The sequence below is a fragment of the Xenopus tropicalis genome, chromosome 5 (genome assembly GCF_000004195.4).
Source record: "Xenopus tropicalis strain Nigerian chromosome 5, UCB_Xtro_10.0, whole genome shotgun sequence".
In the NCBI taxonomy this organism is placed as follows: Eukaryota; Metazoa; Chordata; class Amphibia; order Anura; family Pipidae; genus Xenopus; species Xenopus tropicalis.
The window spans coordinates 125,321,432-125,343,837 of NC_030681.2; the positions used below are offsets into that span (position 1 = coordinate 125,321,432).

At 40.8% G+C, this 22,406-nt stretch overlaps 1 protein-coding gene across 2 annotated transcripts; it reads right to left on the reverse strand.

Annotated features, from left to right (window-relative positions):
- Window positions 1–127: 127 nt before the first annotated feature.
- wdfy1 (WD repeat and FYVE domain containing 1) lies at window positions 128–19,865 on the reverse strand. Of its 2 annotated transcripts, none has more exons than XM_002936604.4 (12): window positions 19,260–19,865; window positions 13,467–13,534; window positions 11,567–11,640; window positions 11,304–11,358; window positions 11,067–11,217; window positions 10,254–10,366; window positions 9,572–9,698; window positions 8,882–8,987; window positions 6,847–6,948; window positions 6,544–6,674; window positions 4,790–4,898; window positions 128–2,914 (listed from the first exon to the last, which is right to left on the reverse strand). In XM_002936604.4, exons 1-12 carry the CDS (start codon window positions 19,391–19,393, stop codon window positions 2,855–2,857), a joined length of 1,230 nt encoding a protein of 409 aa, XP_002936650.1. In that variant the 5' UTR covers window positions 19,394–19,865; the 3' UTR covers window positions 128–2,854. The 2 variants fall into 2 exon arrangements, with proteins under 2 accessions (XP_002936650.1, XP_004917915.1); XM_004917858.4 differs by lacking the exon at window positions 19,260–19,865 and adding an exon at window positions 19,131–19,211.
- Window positions 19,866–22,406: the final 2,541 nt, after the last annotated feature.

Genomic DNA, 22,406 nt, shown 5'->3' on the forward strand with positions numbered 1-22,406 from the left:
GGGTGAATTGGACCCTAGCAACCACATAGCCCAAACTGAAGAGCTACTGAAGAGCTAAAACCCTGTAATATCTAGAATACTTGGGACCTGTGCTTTCCCCAGAGCACTGAAAGAAAAGAACTAAGTAATGGAAAGTAAGGCAACATTTTTTATTAGAAAACCATATTTAGACAGTAACTAAGAAGAAATACTTTAAATAGCAAATCATGATTTGGTTACTAGGGTACAGAAGAAAGCACAGCTAAAATGGAATATCTTCAAAATAGATGTAGAAAAGGTGTGGGAACAAGAACTGGTTACTAACGGCACAATAAACCTATTGCTAGAAATGGAGGTATTTCTTTAAATCACAGGTAGAGGGCACTGATGAGACGTTATAGTTCCACAAACAGTCAACTGGAGAACATACACGCTCAGAGCAAACATCAGGTACACCGAACAACAATATTGGGTGATCTTTTGCTTTTACTGATTCAGTTGGACTTCATGAAACAGAATAAGGTGATGCAAAAGAGGCCCTGTTTACTAAGAATCGATGGACAGCCAGACAGAATGACTGATTGTCAGACAGGTGCTTTCTTTTTAACAAAATACAGCAAAAAGAGATGCAAATACAGGACCAACACTGGCAGGTATCTTATCTATAGAAAAATATTCGGATTTCTTCCCTGACAGATTCCTTCATCACGATTCACACACAAGTCCCCTTCTGGGCCCCTATCCATTGCAGAGACTGCTCCCTCTATCACTATGCCCCTGGGTGCCTGGGACTACATGGAGATGTCTATCTATGAGCACTTTAACTCAGTGACAAATAGAAACAGCTGCATATAGCCAGTGCAAATGATCGGATTACACCATTATGGACTGTACACTATCAAGGCTATTAATGGGCTAAAGAAAAGAAAATACAGCTGCCTGTACTCATTATGGCAGTCTTAATGAGAGCATTCTTTAGCAAGCATGTTGTTTTCTACTTAAAGGGTAATTAATGTGCTACTGAAATTTCTTATCACATATTTTTGTGAACGCTGCTGCTTTCTCTATGCCGTGTTGGACTGGGATTCCTAGGGCCCAAAAGAGAAACTGACCTTCAGGGCCCTCCCTCTCAGCAATTAGATGGAGACAGCGCCATTGGTATAGAAGTTATATGGGATTATGACAGAAATAAAAAAGGCTGAGAATTTTCTCAGACTGGGGCCGCCGGGAGATCCTCTGGAAGGTCAGTCCAAGCGTCTCCATATCATTTTAGCTATGTGCACTTATGCAAGTGGGAGCTGCTAAGTGGCTAATGTTATACCTGGCCGTGTACATACCCACTGTGCTGTCTGTCCTTTCATAAAAGCTGCCTATCCCCACTGCCGTGCGCTTTGCCCATTTCTCCATTAGCTTTCTACTTCCAGACTGTGTCCATTGGAGCTGCAGGGATAAGCGTTTTATAAACAACAAAAATATCAATAACACAAACCCTTTAAACCAAAACATTTCCTTAAAGGGGTTGTTTTTAGCATGATGTTGTAGAGAGTAATATTCTGAGACAATTCGCAGACAATTCGCAACTGGTCTTCATTATTTATTATTTGTAGTTTTTGAATTATTTAAATTTCTGTTCAGCAGTTTTGTAGCCTCACAGAGCAATAGTTTTTTGGCTGCCGGGGTCAGTGACCCCCATTTGAAAGTTGCAAAGACTTAGAAGCAGAAGAAGGCAAATAATTTGAAAACTATTTAAGAATATATAATAAAGACAAATTGAAAAATCTGAATTGTCCAATTTATAAGATACGAAAAGTTAACGTTATGTCAGGTTAAGGATATCCAACCTGCAGCCTTCCAACTTCAACTCCCACACTCCCCGAACCTCGCAACTACAACTCCCAGCACCCGCTACTGTAGGCTTGTAATTTTACAGGTTGGAAAAATGTTTGCCTTAGGTGCCTTACCTCAGGTCTGGTGCCTGGACTGCTTTACATTATATCATATTATTTTAAGGAATACGGAATATAGAACACAGAATCAAAAGAAAGACATTAAGAAGCAGAGAAACAACAAAGACTCTTTGTAAACAAAGAAAAAAGGCAATCAATAGAAAACTGTTCATTTTCTCTGGAGTTTTGAAGCCTGTTACTGCCAGTGGGCACAGCAGAGTCACTTTATAAGTTGGGTGGTTTGTAACTAAGATCACTGAATAATGAATGGCATCCATCCCTGTACTCTATATAGAAAGGGCAAGGCCCAGTTCATCAGACAAGTCCTGCTTATCAGAAAACAGTGATGAGAAAGGTTAACGCACATCATTTCATCAAATCACTTGGACAAATAAAAATGCACCTAGAGAGACACACACCTAAAAGCTTGGATATAAAACTGCGCTGGTTAAGACTTCACAGGTCGGACAATATTGTGGAGTTACAAATGACAATAGTTCCTACACTAAGAGACTTTCATTAAACTAGTGCTACCGAGACACCCGACATCCTGTAGTGCTTTGTAAACAAGAGCAGTTGAACTGCAGAAAGGTATTCATGGTAACTGTGGTGTATGTAGAAGTTCAGGGACGAGGACGGGTTTAAAGGGGAGACTACATTTTAGGCTAGTTATTAAATATACTCTTTGCCGCTAATAATTATTTGTATTAAACCCTGCAACGCATCTAGCAGACAAAGATAATTTGCAGAAGGCTCTTCGTAAATCAACCCTTGGGCTGGAAGCATTTTCCCACTGGCTGATACAAAGCTTTAGTTCAAACGGAGCTGTAATACAAGGGCGCAGGTAGAAAGTGGCCAGAGGGGTGTTAGCCTGTGTGTACACATCTGTACATAAGGTGCGTTGTTCATAGGAAACGGAAGTCTTCGGGTCAACGAGGGGAGAAGCCGGTGGCCAAGCTACAGCCCACTGCTGGGGTCATGTCCCAGATCTGCAAAGAGAAGACACTGAAGCTTTTAAGCAATGTTGAATCACATACAAGAAACTCGACAAAAGACCTCATATTTAATGGTTATTTCCCAGTGGGAAATGACCCCTTTATCACTCTGCAGCATATACTGATTAGAGTTAGAAAGGAAGAATATTTTTTTACAAGAAGCCTGTAATGCTAAAGGCAGTGGCACACTGTGGTTTCGTAACTACTGCTTGTGGCAGGAGAGGAAAAGCAGCAAACCACCAAGGATTACTTCCAAGTTCCCTAGAATAACAGACGCCAAGCAACCCATGATGCTCCCCATTCAGGTTTGTGCCATAGCCCTAACGAGGGCACACAAAGTGTTGGCTCCACTGCTCTCAGCCTGCATTTTTTTTTTGCTGAAAGAAGCAGTTACACTCCCTTCCCCAGCAGAGAAGAGTGAAGATCGGACAGAAAGTTCCTGCTTTCACATTTTCAGACCGACCTCCACTCTGCTCCGCTGCATGCGCCTGCACGCTGGTGGAAGCTGCACTTTTAAGTGCAGATCAATGAGCAGTGGAACCAACAGTGTGTCCTCAGCTTAAACAATACAAGCTACAAAACTGGGTCAGAGCTGCCGCAATGCTGATTTTACTTTTTATGTAAATAGTAAATAGACATTGTTTCATGCTTGGTGAACTAATTCAGTGTCAGAGTATGCAGGAAGAACACTATTGGCGTTAAAGTGGGTTTAAACCCCAAAATAAAATGTTGCCTATTCAAAGGAAATGTCACTCTAAGCAGCTTTCCAGTTTTCAAAAATTGCACAATTTGAAGAATGTTAAAGATAGCAAATGCTATCGAAGGTCTCTATTTAGTGAGAGAAAAAACAGAGCTACCATTCTCAAAATGTAATGGTGATATAGAGACTTGTCCACTTGCAGCCTTGGGGGCATCTTTAGCAAAAAATTAAAATAGAATTCCCTAGCTCTCTGTTATGTGATTTTAGTGGCCATCTTGCATGCTTATTTTTTACTTGGAAGCCATCTCCACAGCTGAGCATGCAGAGTTAAAGCCAAGGCTTGAAAGCTTCAACTGCACATGCTCAGTGCCACAATAACCATATAAGTAGGTTAAGTACACAATATCATTTGAAAGGAGGAGATTCTGAAAAAGAATGATAAATATTGTTTTTCAAAAATCAGCTCAAGATTTTGTCAGATCAAGTGTTTGCAGCATCTTCTCTCTAACTGTCTAACACGTTGTTATGTAAAAAGAAACAGCATCATGAATGTCACAAGTCTTCTGCATAGGTTTGATGCCACATAAGCAATTGCTTACTGAAACAATGTGGCATAAGGAAAGCTAAGGACAAGGAAAGTGGGGGTGTCACTATGTTTTAACTTCCTAGTCATTATAATCTGTAACCTTAATCCCCAGGCCAAGGCTAGGCTTCTCTGAATATCACACTGGCCTGGGGTATAGTTCATTACATGGTAGTGTGGCCCTGGCTGAATTATACTCTGAGCTGGTGCAATATTCAGTAAAGAGGAGTAGTGGCCATAAGTTTAAAGTTACCCATTTTAATCATTAGGGAGTGGCTAAGATATTGGCACCTTTCAGTGATTTACACTTAACTTGTATATATGGCTGGCAACATTGCACATTGCCCAACAAAACATACTAAAGCAGGTTTGTCATAGTCAGCACTAACAGTAAAGGTGGCCATACAAGGACAGATTTAAGCAGTCGATTTTGCCCCTTCAAACCGAGTCGGCATCTTAACTGCTCACGTATGGCAGATAAACTAATGCAGATATCCGTGAGATATAAATGATAAGGGCAGGGATATTGGGCATCTTAACTGGAATAAGAATTAGGTGACCTAAATCTGGCAGGGTAAACATTTACCTTCACTAGGCGGTCAGTCCCACAGGTCACCATCAACCCTCTTGATACATCCATAGTCATGTAACAGATGTTGTGCTTCCCTTCATGAAAGGTGGCCAGTGGTGTTCGGCTTTAAAAAAAAAAATTAAAAAAAAAGATAATATGTATATATTTCAAGAGGAAATAAACATGACATTATGGGACATGCACATTCTTCTAAAACCTGCTAAATACCGCATTGGTGTAAAGGGAAAATATAGATACAAAATCAGTATTCTTGATTACGTGTTACAACACCCCCAACAAAAGAATTGTGCCAAGTAGTTTTGTCACTACAAAGAAAGACAAAAACTGAACAGGGAAGAGAGATGGGGAAAGTCATAGGTGGAGTGTAAATATTTTGTTTGGAGAGGCTAAAGATGGCCATATACCGGCTTAATAGCTTATGTCAGATGTAGCAGATTCTTTGTGTGAAAATGACCACCACCAACTCACCCCCAGCTACCTCTGGTGCCTACTGACTTCAATGGGAACCACACAGAAATGCTGTTAAGGGTGTTTTTTTTTTTTTTTGCACGGATGCACGGAATAAGGATTCGGTTCGGGATTCCGTGAAGATTTGGCCGAATCGAAGTAACATAGTAAGTTGGGTTGAAAAAAGACATATGTCCATCACGTTCAACCATAATGCCTATATATAACCTGCCTAACTACTAGTTGATCCAGAGGAAGGCAAAAAATCCCCATCTGAAGCCTCTCGATTTTGCCGCAGAGGGGAAAAAATTCCTTCCTGACTCCAAGATGGCAATCGGACCAGTCCCTGGATCAACTAGTACTAAGAGCTATCTCCCATAACCCTGTATTCCCTCACTTGCTAAGAATCCATCCAGCCCCTTCTTAAAGCTATATAATGTATCAGCCAGCACGACTGATTCAAGTGTCTGGCCAAACCAAATCAGAATCCTGAAAACAGGGGTCCTCAAAATTTTTAAACGGGGCCAGTACATGGTCCCTCAGGCAGACTATATTCCTCAAACTACGCTGGACTTTATATTCCTCAACTACACCCCCCCCCCCCCTTGCTGCTACGGCCTACTCAAGGTCCCTGCTGTGTCCTCAAACTACGGCCACTGCCTCCTCACATTACGGCCCGCTCCTGTGTCCTCCCTACTGCATCCTCACGTGGCTGCGATGAGGCAGACAGGTAGTAGCCAGGGGTGAGGACGCAGCAGAGGCTGGGTAAATTACCATGGGGGGCCCTGCCTCAAAATCACATGACTTTTGGTTATGTTACGTGAACACAGAAGTAAAAAAAATTAAGTGCTCATTTCTATTTAACCCTTACATAGCCTAATTTGCACATGCAAATTAGAATTCGGATTTTGCCAAATCTTTAATGAAAATCCGCCCATGGAGAAAGTACAAGTCAGAAACGAAACTGAGTATAGCAAATATGGCAGACACAGGCAGGCTACAGAACAGGTTTCTCCCAGATCTTGCTTCTGTTTTCCAGGGTCTGTGTATAATCAGTGTGTTTGAAGTAATCACTCTTCTGTTGTACAACACTGCAGAATAACTTGCTACAAGCCATAGTCTAGTTCACATATTTCAGTTATGTAAGACAAGCAGTGGATTTTGGCAAATACAGAGCTATCTGAATTAAATTGCATGAGCATAAATAGAATTCATGACGCATGCAGCAAACTCCAGTTTCCTGTGTAGATATTATTCTTTATCAAAACGATTCTCTAGCAATATGCTCACTCAGTACTTACTCCTCATCTTTGATGGTCTCGTAACAGGAATCACAGACCCGCACCTGAAACTCAAATCCCATAATAGGGTAGCTGGATCTCTTGGAGCTGCATTTTCCACACACAGCCTGCCCACACTTCCTGCAGTGGTGCTACAAATGACAAAAGCAAACAAAAGGCTGAGTAACTAGACTCTAGCAAATGAACAGAAGAGGAAAGCAGGCTCAAAACACATCAAATAAAAGAAAAAAAAAAAAGAGGCAATGAAGTAGAGAAGGTAGCGTGGAAAGAACAGAAGCCAAAAGACTTTTATTTCATACTAACCTGACGCAATCCCACTGTCTTTGTATCCCACATCTGCTTTATATTCCAAAAGAACGGCTGGGAGCATTTCTGGCAGGAGTCACTCTCTAGCCACTGAGGTGCCTTAAACACAGGACATGACATGAACAACACAATCACAACTCTTTCTTTTATGTTCTTACATTTCCTTGCTTCAAATGATTGTGCAGTATATGCCTCAGTACCAGTATCAACAGTTCCAGTCTGCATAATCATCAATGTTTGTTTACCCTTTAAGCACCTATGCGGTGAAGGATGTATGATGCCGGCATAAAATACAATCTTGCCGACAATGTAGATTCTATGGTTCCCCTATGTTCAATGCATACCACATGTTTAGGCTAAAATCACATACATATACCTGTATATACTCCATACATGCACTTAATTTGACAACTGTAATTTGACAAACTGTAATTTGACAAACTGTAATTTGACAAACTGACTGGCTTTTTTTCATATTTGTTACTATTTATATACAGGACATCCCCAATACCATGAGTACTCTGATATTTACTATACGGATATACACTTTACTGGATGCACCTGGGCTATTAAATTTTGTTTTTCTGGTATTAGCCCAGGTGCATCCAGTAAAGTGTATATCCGTATAGTAAATATCAGAGTACTCATGGTATTGGGGATGTGCTGTATATAAATAGTAACAAATATGAAAAAAAAGCCAGATTACAGTTTTAAACTGGCCCCACATTCACATATTTTACAGTCATTTTCCAACTATGCTGTTACTATCTGCATGCAGGGGAGGATTCAGGGGAGGGGCCAATCATCAAATTAAGTGCATGTATGGAGTCATCAAGAAATATATAACTTAAAGGAGAAGGAAAGGTAAAAACTAAGCTTTATCAGAAAGGTAAATGTAAATACAGCCATAAGCACTCACAGAAAAGCTGCACTGAGTCCTCTATCAAAAGAAACACAGGATTTCTTGTCTCCTTTTTTGTAAACATGTTGTTCGGGTGTCTGACTTCCTCTCAGAAACATCCTTAATTCCCAGGGCCAGAGTCTGCCCAGTTCTCTTCTCTCTCCTGCTCCCCCTCCCATGAGATTGCTAAGAACTCCCTCCCCCCCCTTAGGAATATGTGATCTAAGCTATAACAACTAGACTGCAGGAAGGAAACTGCTTAAAATGGCAGCTGCTATCTTAAGCAAACGGAGAAAGCTTCTAAAGCTGTTCACTCAGGTATGGTAATGGTTTCTGCAGAATAAATATATTGTTCTAGGTGGCACTAATGTGGCAAATCTATTGGCAGTAAAATGCCAAAATGACTTTCCTTCTCCTTTAAGAGACTTCATCAGACAATTTGTCAATCCACAAGAAAAGCCAAACTGTGCTATGTGTTCCATGGGACAGTGAGACAGATTTCGGGTAACTTGCCTGTGCAGCACCACTAGTCTTGGGCAACTGTTTCAGGGTGACTGACAAAAACCTTGCGTATCACAAACCATAGCCCCCTATTATGTTATAATTTTCTTACAGGAAGCTAAAAGTTGGGCAGTCTAGAACACATTTGAAAACAAATCTATAACCTTAATGGATATACTGATCTTGCAATTACAGATACAATTTCCTGGAAGCAACAGTCATAGTACTGCTCACCTAAAAGAATATGCAGGATATCTACGTAGACAAACACAAGGGACGTAAACTTTACAATCATGAATTTAGCTCTTTCTTAATTGCATCTATATTTTGTGTTATTACAAATGTGATTAATCCACGAAAGAGGTCAGATTATCTTTGCTTCCATTCTGTTCAATGTTCCAAGATACCCCCTTTCAAGCACAAACAAAGGAAGGCATTACTAGAAATAATAAACCTGCTGCACTCAGGAAAATGTGTATTCAGTAGATGTTTCTCTTTCGGCCCTCTCTATTGTCCACTGGCAGCAAGCTTTACGAATTACCTGGTTCTGAACAATAAAGGTCCCCTGGCACCCAGCCCTGCCAATTACCTGGTTCTCCGCAACAATTTTATACAGCTGCCCTCCATTACCTCTTCTCTATCAATATCCATGTTCCAGACACAGATGCCGCCATCAGCTGAGCAGGAGACCAGCTGCCTTGTCAGCTGTACATAAGTCAACCCCTGTACTTTGTCACTATAAAAAAGACAGTAACAAGAGAGTTTAAATGCAGGCTGAGAATCCACCCCATGTGGCAGTGCCCTAAGTTTATCACAACATTTTCTGTAAAGGGGACTTATCCCATCACAAGCTCATTGGCTACCAACTGGATAGACTAGACATTTCAACTTTTCTTAGTCCTTAATTTCTAACATGTGACTAAAGCAGCATGCTCTATTCTTTCTCATAACTAGAATTAGATGTTGCCATAGTAACAATATTTCTTAATGGACCATGACAAGTGACATCACAACTCTAAATCCATCTTCCATAAATAATACCTTTTTAGAAAAAACTGAATTATCTACAAGATTTGTTAATGGTTTTTCCCCGATGGTCTCAGGTAGAATAGGCAACTGTGCTTTGATAACGCATTAGACAGATAACTTTGTTTAAGGTTGCAAACAATCCATCTGAACAGATTAATCGAGATATTGGCACAAGGCCATAAGCACCTGAACAGAGAATTTATGGTCATACTGATGTGAAATAAAACAGATTAAAACAGATAAATCAAGAGCCTCATCAGAAAAGAGACTGTACTTTGCAAATGGACTTACTGGTGTCCTTGGAGGATCAGTGTCCGTCCTTGCCTCCCTCCAATGTCCCATAAGATAATGCTGTGATCTGAGGATCCAGAAAATAGATACCGCTGGACTGGATCCCAGTACAGACAGGAAATGCTTCCTGGAGGAAAGAGAAAGAATATTTGGCAATGCAAATCTCACATACTAATTCTCTTTCCTATTCCCATAATCTGCCATGTCTCCCTTATTTTAAAAACCTAACTAAAGGGCCAATTCAGTTTAAAAATACGCAAATGTTCCTAGGAGTTACAAGGAGGATTGAGCACATATGACACAGAACCCAGCAGTGGGCATTTATAGAATATCATTACTGGAACAATTGCAAAAAGACAGTTGCTCCATGTGACCCGACTTGTTATACATAATATCGGATATTCAATTAAAGATAGATTAAATGCATTCAAACACTTACAATACCAACAGAAGCAACTGAATACAGTGTATGTATGGCAGTGCTTATTTATAAAAAGTGAGGGCCTAATAAGTTGCTCCAAGATCTGGTTACACCCCTTGTTAGTAAATGGATGTAGGCAAGATATACCAGCACAGTACTTGCCTGGTGAACTGTGTATTATTGGCCAACTGTGTGGCTGTTAGGGCCTTTGTTTGCCTAAATGCCAGGGCTTATTTTGAATTTCAGTCTGAACATAGTTACCTTCATGACCCTTAAGTGTTGATATCACGGAACAGCTGTTCTGCTCCAATTTGAGAAGTGTAATCTGACCAGAGAAATCTCCCACAAAGGCATATTTTGTATCTTCATCATACCTGGAAGCAACACTTGTTAAGGAGCTCATACCACCTGCACTCGTGATTTACAATACTTAGCTTTAAACCAAAAACAATTGTTTAGAATTTAAGCAACCAAAAGCCTTGCCATGGAAAAACCATATACCAGATTACGGGCAGACCATGCTACAGCAATCCCTCCCACCCATTATAATGCCAGACATGTACATGTTTTCACATTTTTAACTTCCACTTTTACTCCTCTTGAACATTTTTTTCAACTAATTCACTGTATAGTGTGTAGCTTTCATTGCATAAACTTAAAAGGTTACTTTGCCTAAAGGCCTAGAGTCCCTTTCAGAAGCTAGTGCTGTACCTTTGCACCATACAACTGATTGCTATAAAAATTAAGCAATTTGCTGGATATTTATCACTCTTCTTTAGGTGGAAACTTTGGATCATGTGTGTGTCAGTGCAGCTTCACAGCAATGTGTTGGCTCTGTTTTGAGTAACCAGGATGTATTTAAATGCTCTCTGCACTTCTTACTGTATCCTTTGGAAAATGCATTAACCCTTTGAGTTTTTGTCTAACAGTGAAGAAAAGAAAGCAGAAATAATAGCCCTGTTTGACACATTCAACACCTTCACTAGATTCTGACATAATGGTAGGGTTGTGCATTGCACCATGTAGCATTTTCCCTCAAGCAAGGGCATTATTAATTCCATTTTGAAAGGATACTGGAGACAGGAAGCCCAGGATGCGAAACTGTGTCTGCCAATTTGTGTCCCACTCTGAGTGCACATCCATGTGACACATTTATCATGCCCTGTGCTGATTACCCATTCGGTCCCTGGAGAGTAGATAACTTCAGTCACCCGGCTCTGGTGTGCTGCAGAAAGTAAGCATAGGTGTGTCTTTTTAAACTTGAGAATGATTCAAACAGGTAATCGAAAAATCATGACAGGGATTCATTACCTGGGTATGTCTTTATAAAATTCATTTTGTTGAAGTCATCTGAGATAAGAAACTCCTAAGAGGGGACAAGTCAAGAAACCTTTATGAAAGAGTTTGTTGAATGGCTTCAACCTGTTCCTTCTAAAGGTTAAAGTGATTTACACTATCCTTATTTAATCTAACAATTACACTTTTTAATAAAGATGCTGCAGAGGGTAAGTTGTTGCACATTTCAAGCACCAGTAAGGTAAAATACTATACAAATAAACCTAATATGCACTCACCACTATAGCACCAGTATCTTGGCCCACAAAAATCTTCCTGCTCTCGTGATGGTACCGCAGAGCTGTGCAGGGAGCTGTAAAGTAAAGGTATGTCATATAAGCCATACACAGTAACAGAACTAAAGGCACAAGAAATAAACATATAATCCAAATGTTCTTATCCTGGGTTGAAGGGGAGAGGTAGAATTTACAAACAGCAAGGAAAAAAAGTGGTTTAAATTTATAATGGGTTAAAAATAATTTGAGGAAGCACAAGAGGAAGAAGGAGTTATAAATATTTCCTTTTCCATCACCTGCATGCTGTCTGGAAGTACAGAGCATTGATATAACCCAGTACTGCATCCTTTCCACTGTCAGTGCAAGGCAGACTCACAATGAGGTAAAGTAAATTGGTGCTGGGCAGCTCAGCCTAGCAGAGGTGAGGAAACCTTTGTGCCAACTGGCAACATTTTAGGCCAGATGTACAGGACCCCTCACACAACATTTTTTTTTTTTAAAAATACTATAGCTTTTCCCATCCGAAGTGGGAGAAACAATATTTTGGTTGATAGGTGCTCTTTAAATATATTGAATGGTTACCCTGCACTGGTATAAACTGAGTATTTGCTTCAGAATAACTACTACAGTTTCACTTCAAATAACTAAACTGCTATATGACTATGGGGGCAGCCGTTCAAGTTAAAATTGGGCTACAGAGCACAAGCTTCTGCTAATGTTTTCTCCACCAGCAGGGAAACACCCAAAACTGCCGGTACCACCTGTAATGGACTTTAATAAAAACCTCCTATCACTACCAGCAAAGAAGGATTTCAACAAAAAAAATTGCAGACTGCTAGCATTTCCCTTAGGTGGTTTTGTCATTTTTCCACTTGTATATATAGGCAGGCAGAGAAACTGGCAAGTCTGACATTGGCCTTACATAGCTGTAGTAACAGGATACCATTTATTGGTTAAGTGATACAATAAATTGCATCACGTTACCACATAAAAAAAAAATCTGAACTATGACACATTACAATAACAGATAAAAGGTAAGCTCTGTACAATAAAATGGTTTTAGCTTTTACCTAAAAAAAACAAGGTGCAAATTAAATGCATGACTCGGAATTACAAAATGAAACCCTTTCTTACATAAAATAGGACATTTCTCGCCAAGAAATACTTGTAGATGATAGAATAACAGATACAAACTTTAACTAAAATGAGATTTTATGGGGTTACTGGTTCTTTTTAAAGGAGCTGCACTAAAATTACAAGCTCCATAATAATAAAACAGCAATGTGTGTGACCAGATTAGTACAAAACAATAATCCAATAGAAAGAGCACTATGGAGATCTTGGCTATGATCAGGTTCATAAAAATCTCTTGGAAGGCCACATCCAGCCCATGGGCCTCCATTTGAACAGACCACATTTACCTTAATATTTTTCATGTTGGGATCTTTGAGGAGCAGCTTTTTCTGCTAAAAGTTTATGCTATTTGAAAGGACAAGGAAACCTCAATTTTTTGGTGTGGGGGGTTCCTGTGGGTAAAAAAAAAAGCACCAGTCTAACACTGCGCAACTCTGTACATAACATGCTGGCTGGGGACTCTTTAGAATTACAGAGCTACAGCTCCAAACATCATCTAGAACCCAATAATTCAATGTTGCCGATTACTAACATTCAGAGCTGCTAGTTCAAACACCTCATGATTGGCAGAGAGCCTGGATAGAGCAAAACAATAAAAAAACAAACCAAAACATCATGTCAATGTCATACACACAAATAAGAGCAAGACGTTTTGCCGGTGCAACCTCTTGTACTATTCAGTGCCTGTATTTTGAGGAATACCGCATTTCTGGCTACTTTACCTTGTTGGGCACAAAGCTCCAGATCACAGAAGCCCTTGTGTACTTACATGACATTGTGTGATAGATGCTTGGCCAGTACTGCCCACTGTCTCTCTTCAGCCATACTCGCAAAGTCCTACCCAAGAAAAAGGGAAAAACATTGTGACCTAGTGTATAATAAGATAAAACATATATTGCGGGTAATATAAAGTCCTTTATGTGCCATGTGGCAAAATAGTCTTTTAGTCTCTTACATTATTCCAAGCTACTTCTGAAGAGCAGTAAATACAATACAACTATTAATGTAACCTTTAAAAAAATACATTCAGAGAGAGCATGTTCACTGACTTGAGACCTAATATACAATCCTCCACTATAAACTTTAGTGAAAGATTCTACTCAACACTGTATGTGAGTGTATAGATAGGTCAGAATAGGTTTGTGTGTGAGTGTATAGATACTGTAGGTCAGTATGGGTCTGTATGTGAGTGGATAGATAGGTCAGTATGGGTCTGTATGTGAGTGTATAGATAGGTCAGTATGGGTCTGTATGTGAGTGTATAGATAGGTCAGAATAGGTTTGTGTGTGAGTGTATAGATACTGTAGGTCAGTATGGGTCTGTATGTGAGTGTATAGATAGGTCAGTATGGGTCTGTATGTGAGTGTATAGATAGGTCAGTATGGGTCTGTATGTGAGTGTATAGATAGGTCAGTATGGGTCTGTATGTGAGTGTATAGATATGTCAGTATGGGTCTGTATGTGTGTGTATAGATAGGTCAGTGTGGGTCTGTATGTGAGTGGATAGATAGGTCAGTGTGGGTCTATATGTGAGTGGATAGATAGGTCAGTATGGGTCTGTATGTGAGTGGATAGATAGGTCAGTATGGGTCTGTATGTGAGTGTATAGATAGGTCAGTGTGGGTCTGTATGTGAGTGGATAGATAGGTCAGTATGGGTCTGTATGTGAGTGTATAGATAGGTCAGTGTGGGTCTGTATGTGAGTGGATAGATAGGTCAGTATGGGTCTGTATGTGAGTGGATAGATAGGTCAGTATGGGTCTGTATGTGAGTATATAGATAGGTCAGTATGGGTCTGTATGTGAGTGGATAGATAGGTCAGTGTGGGTCTGTATGTGAGTGTATAGATAGGTCAGTGTGGGTCTGTATGTGAGTGGATAGATAGGTCAGTGTGGGTCTGTATGTGAGTGGATAGATAGGTCAGTATGGGTCTGTATGTGAGTGGATAGATAGGTCAGTATGGGTCTGTATGTGAGTGTATAGATAGGTCAGTATGGGTCTGTATGTGAGTGGATAGATAGGTCAGTATGGGTCTGTATGTGAGTGTATAGATAGGTCAGTATGGGTCTGTATGTGAGTGGATAGATAGGTCAGTGTGGGTCTGTATGTGAGTGGATAGATAGGTCAGTGTGGGTCTGTATGTGAGTGTATAGATAGGTCAGAATAGGTTTGTGCGTGCCAAGTTCACTTGGAAGAGTTGACCTTGATGGACTCTTTTTTCAACCCTATGTAACTATGTGCTGAACCGAATCTTAACCCTAATTTGCATGTGCAGATTAGGATATGGAATTGTTAAAGAAGCTTGTGGTGAGAAATGTTCAACTTCCGTGTTTATGTGACAATAAGTCATGTGATTTAGATTCGGGCATGGATTTGACCAAATCCGAACCCTGCTGAAAAAGGCAGAATCCCAAACTGAATCTCGGATTTGGTGCATCTCTACTATAAACCTATGAGTGAATCAATTTCTGAACATTTCACATATTGTAACAATTGCAGTGGCATATGGCAGCGTCTCCTTAAAAACAAGGACTCATAATCAAAGTACTTATAAAGCAAGAAAGTCTATTTTCTTTCAGTTTGAGCTGTTTCCCCCCATAATTTCCATAGCAGAGTGGGCAGTGGGGGCTTTCATGGAAGCTGTGACATCATCTCATACATTTCCATGCTACCTTATACTTGAGCGGTTCCCCTGATGTTTGCATGGACTCAGCTGACCCTGCTGGAAATAAACCACAGGCTCAGTAGAAAGCCAGAGCAGGATTCTGGCAGCATTAACTAAAAGCAGAGATCATAAAAGTATGATACCGGGGCCACAAATACAGGCTGCTTATCAAATGCAGGTTTAGAGAAAATAAGGAGCAATTTTTGGCTACTGTCTTAATTAGGAAATATCTATTGTTTCTGTTGTTTCTTGCACTTAACAGGATGAAATTTAAAAGTGAAACTAAAACCACATTCTACTTCCTAATCCCAATGAGAACAATCAAACAAACCAGCAGGACTCTGAGAAGCCTCTGTAGCTGGAGGGAAGGGAGGGGCTTATTTATACAGTGGCTTCTCAGTGGGCTGCTGATTTGCAGGAAGTAACAGGTGACTTTAATTTGCCTTGTTTAGAGCAAGAAATAAAAACTATAGATATTTCCTAATCAGAACAGTAGGCAAAAATAAATAATATTGAAAAAGGAGGTTTGCTGCTGCCTTTAATCACAGTCCCATATCCTTTAACACAGGCCAGCTTAAATCTTGTTAGATGCCTAGAATATCTAAAGACTGTGCCATCTGTAAAGGTGACATTATCACATGCAAAAATATACTGGCGGTCATTAAAAAGAACCAGAAGAGCTCTAAAATCCACAAGAATTGAAACCATAAAACTAAAATGCTGGCAAAAACATTCTGCTGTTGTTTGGCTCTGGGCCTCCGTGTTACAGCAGCTCCAAACAACTCAAACTCTATTCACCAGTCCCATTATAACACTTTTTACCACCTTCTGTGCCATTGTGTGTCCTTGCTGCTCTATGACCCCTGTGAATGCACAAACAAAATAACTGACTCTGAACACACCCAGCATGTAGAGAAACAGGATTTCCATCAGAGCCCCTTATTCTGAAAGAGTGATACATCTTCTAGGCAAAGGGTGGAAACCTATTAGACCTAAATGTCAATCAAAATCTGATTCCACCTCCTGCATGAAGAGAGAATGAAGACAGACAGATTCTGAAAGGGAGTAATAAAGAGTAACTTGACTATTTTATAAACAGTACACAATTTTTAATTGATTACACTTAAAGATTCTAATTTCATTGAGATTAAGCTTAATTAAATGATCATTTTGCACTAGATCCCCTTTAATGTTCATGTTTAATAGTCGACCCACACTCGACTATAACATGCTCCTCCCAATGCAACCCAACCCATGGCTCCATGTCTATTTATAGACCCTAGCCCAACCCGCCCCATCTCTGCCATCACGGAGGGAGGTTGGAAGGGGCGGGCAGGTATGCGCTTATAATGGACGCTGCCAGAGTCAAAAGCGGCTAAACCCGTGGGTTCTGTGGGTTTTGGGCTGACCAACACATAGTTCACTAGTACATATGTATTTCAAAGGACCTAAATAAGTGTCATCATTTGAATGTTAATTACAAACCAATTTCACATGGATCATGTTGTATTTAGCTTTCTAAGTGCTATTTAATAAAAAATAAAAGATACAGCTTTGAAGAGACAGTCAGGGACAAATCATGGGATTAAACTATATAGCATGTGAAAGTGACTGAGGGCTTTTAAGCTTTATGCTTTCATGTTCTAAACTACACAGCAGTTCCTTGTTCCCCGGAAAATACATTACAAGCCCTCTTTGTGCAAGACCCTCTGGACACAGCCACAGAGCAGTCAGCACTGAAGAGATTTGAAGGCTCATTTACAAATGCATATTTCCCAGAATCTCAGCATCACAGCATTAACTGTCACCATTAATAAATTGTGCAAAAGTTTGTTAGTAAGTAAAGATGGCACCACTTCCAGCAGCATTAGTGTCCACTTGACTTCACATAACTCAGTTGCATGCGTAGGCACAAAATACTAAGGAAACCATCAGCTTAATGCATCATCATGGCCCTTACATTGCACTTGCTTGGCCCCAGATGCTAAGGAGCATGTATAAGTACAAGTATCTTTGTTAACATCTTTAATGGAGCAATATTTTGCATGTGTGCTTGTGATTGCAAATAAGATAGTGTTAACATCAGTTTATAGTGAGAAAAGGCCAATATAGCACACATGGGCTTCTCAACCCATAACTGGTCGGTATACTAGCTCTCATTCCTCTCATTCTTCAGTACAGTGTGTCACATTCTTTATATATTGGTACAATTACTCTCTGTTCCTTTAATGAACTACTGGGTACCAATCTGTCCCCATTCATCTGAATACAAACTCATTTCTATTGTGTCATAACTGTTCAGCTTGTATTCTATTGGGTCACAGTAAACTGCTTTATAACTGCATTTCATAATCATTGCACAGCTGCTGTTTCTCTGGGTGTTGCTGAAGATTCGCCACTGCAGCTGACAGTTTGGAAACCTGTGTGAGAATTACCCGGTGGGCAATTAGCCTTCTAGTATGTCATCTTCCTGCTTTGTTCTGGCCAGCATTATGTATTGTTCCTAGCTTCCTGACGGCTTCTACCAAAGCCTTGTTATTATTGTGCGTCATATAACCCACCCCTCTTATTATTGTTATGACACTGCTGTGTACAAGTTCAATCTCTGACATACTAGAATGCTACCTTGTTATATTCACCTTCATGATACTTGTGCTCTCACCCTTGCTAATTTAATGCTGTTAGGTGTCTGTGGCCTGTACTTGTTCCTTGTCACAATAATGCTGTATGTGTGCTGTATGCCTGTGTTACTGAAATGCTGCCAACCCTCTCACTGCATTATTGTAATGCTGCCAGTACCTGAGCCCTGTCCTGATGTTACTGTAATGCTGCCGGTACCTGAGCCATGTCCCGGTGTTACTGTAATGCTGCCGGTACCTGAGCCCTGTCCCAGTGTTACTATAATGCTGCCAGTATCTGAGCCCTGTCCCAGTGTTACTATAATATATTGCTGGTACCTGAGCCCTGTCCCAGTGTTACTATAATATATTGCCGGTACCGGAGCCCTGTCCCAGTGTTACTATAATATATTGCCAGTACCGGAGCCCTGTCCCAGTGTTACTATAATATATTGCCAGTACCTGAGCCCTGTCCCAGTGTTACTATAATATATTGCTGGTACCTGAGCCCTGTCCCAGTGTTACTATAATATATTGCTGGTACCTGAGCCCTGTCCCAGTGTTACTATAATATATTGCTGGTACCTGAGCCCTGTCCCAGTGTTACTATAATATATTGCTGGTACCTGAGCCCTGTCCCAGTGTTACTATAATATATTGCTGGTGCCTGAGCCCTGTCCCAGTGTTACTATAATATATTGCTGGTACCTGAGCCCTGTCCCAGTGTTACTATAATATATTGCTGGTACCTGAGCCCTGTCCCAGTGTTACTATAATATATTGCTGGTACCTGAGCCCTGTCCCAGTGTTACTATAATATATTGCTGGTACCTGAGCCCTGTCCCAGTGTTACTATAATATATTGCTGGTACCTGAGCCCTGTCCCAGTGTTACTATAATATATTGCTGGTACCTGAGCCCTGTCCCAGTGTTACTATAATATATTGCTGGTACCTGAGCCCTGTCCCAGTGTTACTATAATATATTGCTGGTACCTGAGCCCTGTCCCAGTGTTACTATAATATATTGCTGGTACCTGAGCCCTGTCCCAGTGTTACTATAATATATTGCTGGTACCTGAGCCCTGTGAGTGCCAGTAGGTACAGTGCATACAGTCCCTTAGCATGCTATGTAATTACCAATACTCACATTTCTGCTTGGTGCCCAGCGTCTCTCCAATTGTTATTGGACTACAGCACCCCTTATTAGTCCTCCATGCTTAGAGTGCAACAACAACAACAATCGCAGAGCTTTACGATTTCCCTTAATTGCAATTACCTGTCCTCACTGGCCGTGATAACTCCATCCTCCCGCGGAATCAATCTGGCCGCAGCCACCTGCTCCCTATGCCCGGGAATCTTAGTGAGAAGTACGGGGCCCCGCGGAGACCGGGAGCGGATCTCCGCTGCCATTTCTGATCATGTGACTCAAGCAAGAACCTGACCGTAACTCATGTGATAGCTGCGCATTTACATACTAGCCCTTTCACCGTAACGTAGCGAATAGTGCGCCGCCCTAAGATGCTGGCGGGATTTTGTGTGGGGTTCAGAGAAGTGAGTCCGGATCTAAAAAAAAGAAATTTTGCTGCTGGTTGAAACGAACACGATTTTAAAAAAGTGGAACTACAAATTTGGTCATGTTTGTCAGTGGGTCCCTTAAGTGTTTAAAGGGGCCTAGGTCAAAGTATCCCCTGTGTGTGTGCCCCATTATACTTCCCCAGACTTCCTCACATTGGCATACAAGTTAGACTCAGTTCATTTTTCGGTCAGGCTCTTCTTAGTAAAGTTATAAAATATTTAGAGCAGGGGTCCCCAACCTTTTTTACTCATGAGGAACACTCAAATGTAAAAAGAGTTGGGGAGCAACACAAGCATGGAAAAGTTCCTAGCTGCCAAATAAGGGCTGTGATTGGCTATTAGGTAGTTCCTATGGGGACTGGCAGCCAAAATGAGGCTCTGTTTGGCAGAACACCTGTTTTTTATGCAACCAAACCTTGCCCCCAAGCCAGGAATTCAAAAATAAGCAGCTGCTTTGAGGCCACTGGGAGCAACATCCAAGGGGTTGGGGAGCAACATGTTGCTCAGGAGCCACTGGTTGGGAACCCCTGAATTAGTGACATCATTTTATACATTTAATTCAACTTTACCGCTTGTCTGCTTCCGACCATAAAATCTGGCCAGCGCTAGCCATGAAGTACCTTACAGCAACACAGATATTAGGGTGAAAACAATGCAATGGAACAGTAAGGGTGAAGATGCACTGAGCTACTAGTAGCAGCTACTTGTTGTGGCTACTATAATAGGCAATGCTGATCATTTACTGATAACTGTCGCTATGTGTGGTTTAGCAGAGGCAATTCTCAGTATTGTCTATGGCAGGGTATTTTCTGGAGTTTAGTAGCCATGAAAAAGTAGCTGCTACTAGTAGCTCAGTGCATCTTCACCCTTACTGTTCCATTGCATTGTTTGGTAATATCTAATACTGCAAGATTAAAGAGGCCAACAGTTAAATTGCTAAAACTGGCCCAACATCATTTGGTACTGTAGTATACCTCCGAACATTTTGGAAACGGAAAGAGGGACAAGAGGGCGATTTTTTTGGTGCCATGCCTGTTTTTGCAGCCACACCCCTTAAATACCACTACCATTTTACTACATATGGCTGGTTATTTAAAGTTTGAACACATTTCTGGGGGTTTTGGGGTCCTGTTTTATGTGTTATTACAGTTTTGAAATTGCCCTTAAGGCTGATGTCAGACGTGGCGTATTCGCCCCACTACTGTAAATGCGTCCTACCTGTGCCACACAGTAGCGTGGTGTATTCTCGGCAAACATTTTTCGGCTTGCCGAGAACACGCCGTTGTCTGACATCAGCCTTAAGCTACGAGTCTCGGTTCCCCCAAGAGACCTGTTTAGCTTATTAGTTACATTAGTTACATTAGTATCTCAGTTCTGGTGGGGCTTTTTACCTTTCTGGGCTCTCTGCCAAAAGCCCACTTATTTAATAAAAAAAAAAAGCAAGAAACAATGTTTCTAAGTGCAGGTGTCGCTCGTTAAGATTTGTGGGCTCTCTGCCAAAAGCTACTTTTTAATTAAATTTGTATCTTTTTTAGCTTCAGTGCAGGAAATGAAAGGGAAATGAGGGACGTTTAAGTAAGAATCCGGGACTGCAGGTTGAGCTATCAAAAGAGGGACTGTCCCGCGAAAATCGGGACAGTTTTGAGGTATGCTGTAGAGGTTGGCTCATGCATGACAACTTCAAGACCAGGCCTGGACTGGCAACCTTTCGGTTCCGGCAAATGCCAGAGGGGCTGCTGTAAAATGCCATAGACAGTTACTATTTATTGGGCTGGTGGGGGGGCTGTTTGGGTCTCTGTGTACTTGACATTCCAAGGCCTGTTTTGTATCCCAGTCCGGGCCCTCTCAAGTCTCACAGTTAGGGGCCCAGCAGTAATTATATCTGGTAATATTGCCTATATACTGAGTAAATGTCAGACACTCCGTCATTTGTCACTAACTGAGAATTGATCTGGCATCCGCCTTTAATGCTACGAGAACAAGAAAAAACACAATTTCCCATCTCCTGCTAGATAGTAGCCTAACTGATGTAGCTGAGACCTGGAAAGTGCAAAACTCACATTTCATCCTTCCCCAGCAAAAAAAAATTAGTTTCGAGCACTGTGAGACAGGCCCCAACTGGCATTCTAGATATTATGGCAACTGCCAGAAGTGCTGCTATAACCTGCCATTGGTAGGCACTTTTTGTTGGGCCTGTTGGAGTCCCTTTGGGAATCAAGGTGTCATTTACAATTGCTGGTGCCGTTGTGATTCCACAACTTCTTTCCTCCAGTCAGTTGCACAAAAATACCATTAATCAAAGGTATAGTACTTGTGCCTAAAGCAATTCCTTGCACAATGTCAGAAAATAGACAGCACAGTTAGAAATTTTACAGCACAATTTTGATACATGCAAAACTCCCCTTAGTGACTGCAACAATGCTGGATTTCTAGGAAAAATCACCAAGGTACTAAAAAATTATGTATAATATATATATATATGTATATATAGGTTAGGTACCTAAACCCCACAGTTGCAGGGTCAGCTGTAGCATAGTAACACTGCTATATAGTGAAGCAAGTTCACATGCTTTCTTTAAAGCTTTTAATGTTATAGTAAGTGCCTTGTTTCCTACCAACTATCTTCCACTAGTCTGCTGTACTGCAGCAGTCCCATTTCAACTGTATTGAAGTAGTCAAAATCACAAGATCCAGGACCTTGTGGGTCAGATTTCATCATTTTTATGGCATGCTGTTGGTTCGGGAATAATGGGAAGTATTCAAGATCTAGATAATACTGATGTTATCATGGATAGGAAAAAAAGAATAAACACTCAAGCAGGGGAAAAAGATGTCTTGAACTTGATTT